Here is a 10,484-nt window from a genome sequence, read left to right on the forward strand (position 1 = left end):
CTGGGTCAAGGCAGAGCTTGCAGCACTTATCCAGGCAAGAGAGGATGCAGGTAAGTAGGTTATGAGGCTCAGCACAAGGAGATCAAGGGCCCTCAGCTCCAGAAGGTGCTCTCAGAGCAGTTTGCATAACCAGTGCACACCCACCACAGCATGGATCTGCAAGTGGTGCTGTCACCTTCACACAGGTGACATTCTGGCCAGTGAAGAAGGGCACTTTCCAGCTTTACTTGAAGGCATCCACTGACCTCGACTCTTCAAATCCCTCAGTATTTCTGGAGTACATTTAAGTGTCTAAACTCAGTACACAGTCACAGCACAACCTGACAAAAGCCCCACTGCTCTGCACTGTAAAACAAGGTGTTAACTTTTACTGCAGGTAACTTGATCTGAGTGCACAAAACCAAATGCAACCTTTAACCTCACTGCTACCCCACACAACCTCCTCTCATCTACCAAGGAGAAAAGTGCATTACCACAATTCCTGAAACAGCTTCTGATGAATTAAATAACTATAAATTAAATACATGTTTCTACAGCTCTGTATGCAGCTGACAGCTGCATCTGCCCCTGCTAGGCCCAGGATCAACAACTCCTCAAAGGTGAGGGAAAAGGATGATGACCTAGAAGTAACCCCACAAGCCTTCATACATCAAGCTATCAGCTGAATATTTTTATTTAATTATTTCAGACATACAGGCTAAGTAATTTACAAAACATTTATTAGTCAGTACAGAAGTACATAGATAGCAGTTGCACAACTCATACCAAAAATAATACAAGCCACTTTTATCCATCAACATCTACTAGAGCATCAATTAAATTACAAGGAACTTCAAACTTTCATTGCAGGTCATTAACAGGACCACCTGCAACACCCAGAAGAGTTAACAAACCACTGTTTCCTGAATGGTTCATATCCTTCATGAATCAAAGCCACTGTATTGCTCTCAGGAGTGATTTTAAAAGCATATGTTAGTCTTGCACAGCTTCAGCTTCTCACTCAGTGTGGTGAACTAGAAAAACAAGCAAGAGAGCACAGGTTTCTCCAGAGTTAAGTGAAAAACAAGTTCTACACAATCGCTAAAAAGAATTATTCTTGCTAAAATCATATCTGACAGAAATGCTACAAATATAATAGCAATAGTATTTTTTAAAACCTCTTTAAACTGGAATACAGCTTCTTTGTGCTCTTGCCAAGGCCATGCAACCAGTTTGTTGGCATAGAAATGCTCATATCTCTCTGAAGCTGTCTCATGAGGCAGCTTGTGAGCTCAAGAACTTGAACTTGTTCTGTACATTGACAGGACAAAGCCCCCAGAGGATGCTGCTCACATGCAGTCACTGGTGAGCAGCCACTACCAACCAAGTTTGATTTTTCTTGGTGCTAATGCACCATCCCCTCCTGCTGGGATTCCTGTTATCCACCTGACAACAATCAAGTCCCACAGTGGGGCTGGTAAAAACAGGTAAAACATTCCCAGAGGCAACCTCTAGCTTTAGGTTACAGCTTCCATCCCTTCCTCTCCGATCAAAACTCCAAGATAGTCTCCAAGAGTTTCACAAGGAAAGTCAGTATTTAACTCCCTCTGAAACAACAAGGGAAGGTATTTATCCAAGAATTGACACTGCGTCAGAGTGCCACTGCAATGCTTTGTCCCTCAGTGACTCTGCAGCTGAAATGGTTGTGTAAGCACAGATGCCACTTACACCTCTGCCACCTTGTCACTCCCCAGTTCTCATCCACGTCTGGTACCGATGCGGAAGCGCAGCACTCATGACTGTGGTGTACACTGTGTTACTGGCAGGGAAAGAGCAACAGAGCGAGTGAGGGACATCCCAAAGGCAGGAAGGGGAATCCATCTAGCCAGCACACTCATGACTGTGGTGTACACTGTGTTACTGGCAGGGAAAGAGCAACAGAGCGAGTGAGGGACATCCCAAAGGCAGGAAGGGGAATCCATCTAGCCAGCAAAGCAGCCAGACAAGTACTTATGGAAACAAATATTCTGCTTAGGTACACAAGGATTAGGAGAAGAGACTGATTAATTTAAAGACTGCTGGCACTAATTTTTAGTGTTCTTTCCTCAACACAGCACAACAGAGGAAGTGTATTAAACAATTGCTACTGTATCTGTGTCACAGCTGAGATGAACCTTTTCCTTTCCCCATTACCTCACATCGACAAGGCAGAGGAGAGCTGGAGGAAGCCATTGCCAAGCTCCAATGACAATGACTGACACAGAGAATATGACCAAGCTCCATGTAAAAGTAAACCATAACATGGTAACCTGCAAAAGTGCCATTTCTGGAACAGCATGGAAGAATGGTTTACTGAAATACATCTCTTGGAAATCCAGTAAATGGTATCTAGAAGTTTTATCCCACTTCCTTTATTGCCAGTTAATCAGATCTCTATCAGAACATGCAGAAAAAGCTACTGTCAGTGTTAACACAAACCCAGAATTTCCAAAAGTGGGCAATGGAGTCCGTGTGACACCCAGCTCCTCCAAAGGAGTAATTTGTTTCACTACTCCAAAGCCATTTCCCATTACCAGACTGAGCTCAAACAAGTGCAGCTCCCTAACTCAAGTGGCAGACCCAAAAGGAACGGAGTTGTGCAAGTACAAGTAGAGGGTCACAAGCACAAGCCAAAATCTAAGCTGGGAAACCACAAGACTCAGACACATAAGGAAGATTCTGAAGAAGTCTGTGGTGTGCTTTCAAGTGGCCTGAGGCACAGCAGGAGGCACAGATCAACATCTCTCAATCTAATACTTACTTGTTTAAGACTGGCTTCACTGACAACACCTGTACAGAAAGTTGGAAGAGTTACCATTTGGGGACATAAAGAGGGAGGTAAATGGCTATTTAGAAACAGCAGTAGGATCAAGTTATGAAAGGACAATATAAAGTCAAGGACTTCCTGCCTTTTTTAAACATCATACCATTTTACAGAAGTACTTCCAAAGAAGCCCTCTGAAAGACATTCCAACTCCCAAAGGTCACCATGTCTAACACTAAGTGCCTGTGCTTGAAATAAGAAACTGCACTAAGTTTATGGGATTCACCTCCCACACTTTCCACCTGAATTGGTCAACTGTTACAAAATGCCTAAATAGGAGTCCAGAAGCCTTTTAAACAACTTTCAGTCTCTTCAACCCCCTAGAAGAGAGAGCTGCGCAGTAAACCTTGTTCCCCACAATAAAACACAGCTTTTACATCCCTGATAAAAGGACACTTCTGCTTTGTCAAAGAACTTGAAGAGCAACTCACAACGCAGAATTTGAGAAATACCTTAAAGAGTGTATCAAAGTTGATGTTGTGCTGTCCAGTAGCATTGAGAGCTTTGATGGCTGCAGTTCTGTGGGAAAGCAACACATTATCAATTAAACACACTTGTCTGTTCCAAAGGCTACAAAGGACCAACACAAACACCTTCTTACTAAAGGCCTTGACACTGACATGCCTGCTTGTGCCTAAAATAACCCCAAGTTGTGTGACTGGATCTCATCTCAGTGTTGAAGTTCCTGTTACTATTCCATTGAGTACATACCAATCCTTTTTTGCACACTACACAGCCTAAAAATCCCATGTAAGCACCTTCCTAGTGCCATCCAATACTTGGACACTGTCGATCTAAGTCCAAGTATTGGATGGCACTAGGCCAAAAACTTGCTCAAAGAGCAAAGTTTAGTAGAAGATTGTGGGATCTCAGCACTTGCAAGTTTTTGGCCTCTGCATTATCTTTGCCATTTCTCATTACGCTAATCACTGTCTCACACCCTTTCATCTGTGAGTATTGCTCTACACCACATGTACTCCCTTCAGAGTGGCTTCACAGGAATTTAATGAGCTGCCTGCTCAAGGAGCAAGCACCTGCCCATACCTTCAGCCACTTTCAAACTACATGCTCTCCCCCCACAGAGCTTCCAACCAATTTACCTGCGATCATCCAAAGGAGGAGGGGTAGTCCAGTGATCATAGTTTGTCTCCACACGGAACCACCTGCAACAAGCACGTCAGCAAACAAAAGTTGACTCAGCAGGTAATGCATGAAGTCCAACAATCAGTATCCCTGTATTGCCAAGAGGAAAGAAGTCCCTCAAAAGGCAGCTCCCTCCGCTTCTGCAAGCCCAAGAGCCCCATGCTGGTAGCTGTAACAGCCTTTACCATGAACTATGGAACACAGGAATGGGGTGGGTGACCTCTTATCTCCTGCTGCAACCGTGACCAAGAGGTGACCCAGATCTCAAGGAAGTTGTGCCACTAACCCAGTCACTCAAAAGGGAACATGACAAGCAAAAACCAAGTATTTTTTCCTACTTACGCTCCACTTAAGGGATCAAGAGGCCAGAGATCTGCTGGCCCTCTTCTATTCCTCGTTATGACCATGCCTTCTTTGGGTGAGATGCCTCCCACAATATAGTAAACCTCAGCAATGATGGGAATGTCAGCCAGTCTGAGAACAGCAGACTGGAAGTCCTCTGCTTCACTCAGGGTCTAACACAAAAAGGAGATGACAATGAAGTTAAGCACAAAAACAAACACTGGAACACCTTCAAAAGATAAAGGTCCAGCTTTTCTGAAAATAGTAATTGACTCTGAAGTGCTACTTGAAAATCTTAATATAATATCATAACAAATAGCATAAAATAACCCCCTGCACAGGTATCCACCATCCAGGAGTACAGCTGTGTTACCTGGTTATGACACAAGTCACAGCTAGTTGAAACACTCCCTAGGAAGGAAGTCTTGGCACAGCTTCTCCAGGACCTTTGGCACTGGAGGTTTCCCTCCAAAAGGACTGGAATGGCCTCATTAGTGAGTACAGGGTCCACACTTAGTTTCTCCTGAGAAATTCATTTGCTTATCAAGCTGCCAAGTCTTCTGTGCCACTGATTTTAATTTACTAGATGTTTGAGGACAAATGTGGTATAATTGTGAAATGTAAGATCCACTCATTGCACTTACATCTCGCACAAGCCAGCTGACTGGGTAATTCCTATTGAGGAAAGCAGCTATGGCATTTTCCCACCATCTACCACCATCTGGGGAGGAAAAAAAAAAATTACTATACATGGAATTTATATACAGTGAGACAGGGTAGGTGCCTATCAGCACTAAGTATGAACATTTTACAGGAGAAATGCCAACAAGGAGCACACCCTTCAGGTGAAATATATATAGACAACTTAATTCCAACTGACAGTCAGCCACAGCAGCTGGAATAACACCCTGCTTTCCAGAAACCATCTCAGACCTGTCATGACAGGAGTGATAATCACCTCATTACTCACCTTATGGAAATATTAGAAGAGGAATAATTTCACAAAAACAATAAAACAGCTAAAGAAGAGGTAGTGAGAGTGTTTATGCTACTGGGAATAATAAGCAAAGTGCAAAACCAGAAGACCAAATTTGTTACTACTTAAACACACTTTGCAAAGCACAAAAAAATAAAAAAATCAGTCTGCTTGTCACTTGATAAACCCTGATCCTGATTTAGTCATCGCCAAATTTGTTACTACTTAAACACTTCGCAAAGCACAAAAAAATAAAAAAAAGTCTGCTTGTCACTTGATAAACCCTGATCCTGATTTAGTCATCCTGCTTCCCCCAAGAGCCACATGCTCACTTCCCTCAATTTGCAGTTGAGTTGGAATGAAGTGAAAACAGCTTTCCCTTCAGAAAAACCAGCAAGCAGTCAGCAGCAGCCCTGACAGAACTGCAGCACGTGTGGAGCGAACATCGGATGTGGAGAGACACAGGACTTTGGTACACAAGCTTTCCTCAACCAGGCATTTCAAGAGACTCCAACACCTAACACTTGCCTTTAAGCTGAACTAAAAGCAGTTTGTCCCAGTAAGTATCAGCCCAGGACACCCCAGTTTTGAAAGCATTAAGTAACTACTCTGGAATCAGAAGCAGTGTGCATGTAAACTATGGAAAGAATTTAGTGAATCCAACAAGGCAGCATTGGCAAGGCAAACGGGAAGCAAGAGGTGCAAGTGCTCCATAGCAGGATCCCTACTCAGAGATAATGCTCTGGTGGAACACATACAGTGAATATTGTTTGCATAGCTAAGGAGTTGAAGTACAGATTGTTCAAGATGAAAAATGCTTATCGCCATCACAAGGGAAAAATAAACGTTTTAGATGTTGGTTCTGAGAATACATTATTGCCAGTTCTAACAGTCACCTAAAAGAACAAAACAGTATCAGCTTCTTAAAAGGAATACAGGGAAGAGACAATTTCCCAAGCTTTGAGTTGGACATAACTGTCATTACTTGTGAAACTGAAGGAAACCCTGATGAACAAGGCAGTGACCTTCCCCTGCCTTCCCCACTGCTACAAGCTTGAGTTCTCACTACTGGCATCTCTCAACTCTGCTCTACTACTGATCTTGCTTAACTGTCTTTCTGGTGTCTCCTGACACTCCCTCAAGGCATGTTGCCTTTCCCCTAGATCTTCCCCCTCTTTCCAACTGCCTTGAGGCCAGACAACCATGGAATACAGCAGAACCAGGAGAGGAGCCATTTCTTTGCTGTCCAAACTGCATCTTGCTGTCTCAGCCCCATCTCTGCCACCTCCAATGGTGTCTCTTGGCCAAACCACACCTTTTACAGCATTCCCAAGGCTTTCCCCCATCCTTTGACACTTTGAGCTCAGGTGACACTGCTGACAAATATTTTCTCCTACACAGCAGCCAAAACCAGGCATGTGTGCTTTCACTCCCTGAGGGCAAGTCAAGGCATTCCACCTCCTATCCTTCTTGGCAACCTTAACCTCATTGCTCCCTCTGGGAGAAAAAGGCCAGGGCAGGCAACAATCAACAACAAGACACAACATCTGCTGTGGGAGACACTCCCTTTACCTCGTTCATCCCCGGAGATGGTGAACTTGTGTGGACTCTGCCCAGTCCACAAGCCTACGTAACCAAGAAATGTCGTGCCCTGGTACGCAACCTGAAACCAGGAAGGAGAGCAGTTGAGCATTCCAGAACAGTTGGAACCTGCAGCCTGTACTACTTTCTATAGCTTTCATACCTACATTACTAGAGCACACTGCACCTTCAGTTACAGGAAAACATGCCAAGTAAATTAGAGAGGGACTCTGAGGCCTCAAACTCACAGCATTTCAGTTGTTTGTGATCACTGACAGCTACAGGACTTCTGCTCAGGTTAAACTGCCAAGCAACCAACAATAACTTTTCTGTTTACAAAATGGACTAATGAAGGTTAAAAAAAAAAATCAGACTCACAAAACTGTACTAGCAACTAATTCTTTTTTGGAAATATTTGTCTTAAGACACTTATTGGTCACAGAAATTCACAAGGTCTAAAGAAAAACAAAGTGCCTTAGAATTGGTTCCTACCGAAACTGATCTCTTTGCCATATTCCCTAATATCTCTTTTTTAGCATCTCTTAGAAATAATATCTTCAATACCAGATTAAACTGTTCTACTTTTTCCAGTCCATCACCATTAACTGGATGTTCAGTAAGGAAAGAAAATCAGCCTTCATCCCACACTGCTGGGGCATAACTGTGCTGCTCTAACAATCCAGTGTATATGGGATAAAAAACCCATTCCTACATTAAACCCCCCATCTAAGCAGCTATGGGGCTGTCCCATTCTTCATGGAACACCACCCAGCCATGCTAACCCCAGAGCATACCTGCCCACCCTTGATGAACTGCACATCCAGTGTGATCTTGCTCAATATATCGACAAAATCGTAATCCAGGTTCCGACCGTGGTAAATGTTGCCTTTGTCATCCTGAGCCACAATGCTGGTACAGAACCTGCAAACAGAACAGGGCAGGGAATGACTGAAGGCACAGCTCTGGCACTGCTTGCAATACGCCAGCTGCAGGAGCCCAGCCTTTCAGGAGTAACTGAGTTGATGCTCTGCTAATTGTTTAATTAATGTTACCGTGCCATGAGGAGTCCAATACCAGTCCACAGCAGGTCAGAATTACAGGGCAAGCAGAAAGCAGCACTTCCACTTGGGAAAAACAATTATTGCATTTAACTTTTGTAAGCCATAATGAAAAGCTAACATCTGAAGGCATCCATAAAGTGTCACACTTCCTGCAGTTATTTCATTTCCATTTGGACTGTCTATAATTTTAATCACAAGTAGATAAGTTCAAATTAAGTCCTAGCAGTAAAACTGAAGAAAATTCATTCATGTATCAGCCATTTCAATAACAGACTATTCTCTAGAACAGGAAGAGTGCTCTAACTCCTTGTGTAACAAGTTCAGTTTCATTAGAACAGGTTTTTTTTTTTGTGGAGTATATTGCATTAGCAGGGAATTAAATTATTTTCTCCGTTGGTTCTGAGTTGGTCATTTCAATGATGCATAACTCTGACTCTCAAGAATATAAAGGCAAACAATTCTTCACATAAATAGGCTATTCCCAGTTGATGGGGGTTTTCTACTATCCAAGCCCAGAAACTGAATTTCAGGGGCCTCACCGGGGCAAAGTATGGCAAGTATCCTCTGTGAAACACTAAAGAGCCAGCAGTTAAATATATCATATTCAATATTAATCCTTACTAAAAAAAAATTATAAACTGAGTACTACATATTAAGAAAAAAAATAATCCAAGTGCAAAGAAAGAGCCATATGCCTTGATATTCGCTAAAATGTACATGCAGAATTATTTTAGGCTCCCCAGAGGCAACACCAACTGTTGATTATTCTCTTGCACCGTGTTTCCAGGGCAAAAAGAGATACTGAAACTCAGTATTTTTTCACTGAGATTTTGTTTACTGCCATAAACATGCTACAGTCATTTTTCACTGTTTAAATCGGGAAGTGATATTACGCAGCCATTGTGAACTTTCATCCAGAAAGCAGTTTAGTAGTAACTTTATCTCAGATAAAGCAGAGAGCAACTAATTATTCTAGCCTACTTTTCGGCAATTTTTAAGTGACAGAGAACATTACATCACCTTCAAACATAAATGGTCTCTACTTTTGGATGGACATACCTTACCAGCAAAAAGGATTTTTGGATTTTAGTATGTCTATATATACGTATACGCACAAAACTATGACAGATACTGGTTGTACTTCCCGATAGAAAACATGACCGTTTCTCGTTCCATTCAGCATTCCATCTGCCAAAAAAGAAGGAAACCTTCCGGCTGAACAGATGAAGCGCTCTCAGAACCAAGAGGGCAAGTAACCCACCACGTGCCTTGGCCACGCTGAACCGCAGCTCCGCGCTCATCTGTACGAGACCATGTAAGTACTCAACACTCACGCAGTGGATTCGTAGGCGAAGTTCAGCAGGATTCCGTCTCCGATATTGATTCCCAGTGCTCTGCACATCCCCACAATCTCTCCCGCGAAGGGCTGCGGCATGAAAAGCTCCAGCTCGGCTGCTATGGGCTGGATCACCTGGTGAACCCATTTGGGTACGCTCTCGCTGCAAGACACACCGAGGGGTGAGCCGAGAGCGGCTCTCACCGGGCACCCCTGCGCTGCTCCATCAGCCCTCCCGGCGCTGCCCCGCTCGTCCCCCCGCCCGGCCGCACGCACTCGATGATCCGCTGGACGGCGGCGCGCAGGAAGGCGGGCTCGAAGTGCCGCAGCACGGGCAGCCAGCGCTGCTCGGCCGGGCTGTCCAGGCTCACGTTGCAGCGCAGGGGGGCCGCCGCCCCCGCCGCCCCGCACAGCAGCGCCAGCAGCACCCACGGCCCGCAGCCCATGGCGCACGATGGAGCGGTGGAGCGGCGGCGGCGGCGCCCCGGGGCCAGCCCGCCCCTCCCCGCGCCGCAGAGCCCGCCCCGAGGCGTCACGGCCCGCCCGCTTCGTCCCGTGCGACACGGCACCGAGCGGACACAGCGGCAGGTGCATTGCACTTGAATCAAATCTGATCCAACGCTGTCGCTTCCACAGCGAGGGCAGAGGGGACAAAGCCGCGCTTGGCAGAGATGTCAGCATGCTGGCTGACACAGCAAGGCTGTAAACAAGGGGCAAACAGGAAGAGAGGAGACCGCTGTCCTCAAACGCGGGGGCAAAAAATGACCACACTCTTTCAGTGTCAGAGGTTCATAGTTTCTGGGCACATGCACAAGAAAAGAAAGTGCTCAGCAGAAAAAACGCCCCCACCAGTACAACTGTGGTTTACAGATTGTACTTTCCTTCTCCCCGTACCTTTGGCTCCAGCCCCTGCTCCACACTCCATCCCAACAGCACTTGGGCTCCCAGCTACACGTGCTCCTCCACCTGAGCTCACTGCTCTCCCTGATGAGTACCAAACCCTGCCCTTCCCTCAGCAGGAACATACAATTTGAATAAAACAGAGCTGGAAAAAAAAAACCAAAACAAAACAAACAACCCTACTCTGTCCTTCTCTCCCTTAAGCCTCTCCTTCTCTCCCTTAAGCCTCTTTAAGGTTTTTTGCTCTAGGAAGCAGCACGACAACAAACAAAAAACCCACACAAGAAAGAATTAAAGTTATTA

The 10,484-nt window shown here is 44.8% G+C and overlaps 1 protein-coding gene across 1 annotated transcript; it reads right to left on the minus strand.

Moving 5' to 3' along the window:
- Positions 1 to 702: 702 nt before the first annotated feature.
- NAAA (N-acylethanolamine acid amidase) lies at positions 703 to 9,795 on the minus strand. The gene is made up of 11 exons (XM_041459660.1): positions 9,558 to 9,795; positions 9,280 to 9,444; positions 7,679 to 7,805; positions 6,876 to 6,966; positions 4,972 to 5,048; positions 4,328 to 4,500; positions 3,943 to 4,005; positions 3,295 to 3,361; positions 2,780 to 2,808; positions 1,708 to 1,798; positions 703 to 1,013 (listed from the first exon to the last, which is right to left on the minus strand). Exons 1-10 carry the CDS (start codon positions 9,725 to 9,727, stop codon positions 1,723 to 1,725), a joined length of 1,038 nt encoding a protein of 345 aa, XP_041315594.1. The 5' UTR covers positions 9,728 to 9,795; the 3' UTR covers positions 703 to 1,013; positions 1,708 to 1,722.
- Positions 9,796 to 10,484: the final 689 nt, after the last annotated feature.

This window comes from Pyrgilauda ruficollis, unplaced genomic scaffold (genome assembly GCF_017590135.1).
Source record: "Pyrgilauda ruficollis isolate IOZ18807 unplaced genomic scaffold, ASM1759013v1 scaffold139, whole genome shotgun sequence".
In the NCBI taxonomy this organism is placed as follows: domain Eukaryota; kingdom Metazoa; phylum Chordata; class Aves; order Passeriformes; family Passeridae; genus Pyrgilauda; species Pyrgilauda ruficollis.

Coding starts and splice junctions, on each gene's coding strand:
- NAAA (XM_041459660.1), bottom strand. CDS start 9,727: ATGGGCTGCGGGCCGTGGGTGCTGCTGGCGCTGCTGTGCGGGGCGGCG. Junction 5,049..6,875: donor CATCTCCGGGGATGAACGAG/GTAAAGGGAGTG, acceptor TTTCCTCCCCAG/ATGGTGGTAGATGGTGGGAA. Junction 1,799..2,779: donor GTGAAGCCAGTCTTAAACAA/GTAAGTATTAGA, acceptor TTTCCCTGCCAG/TAACACAGTGTACACCACAG.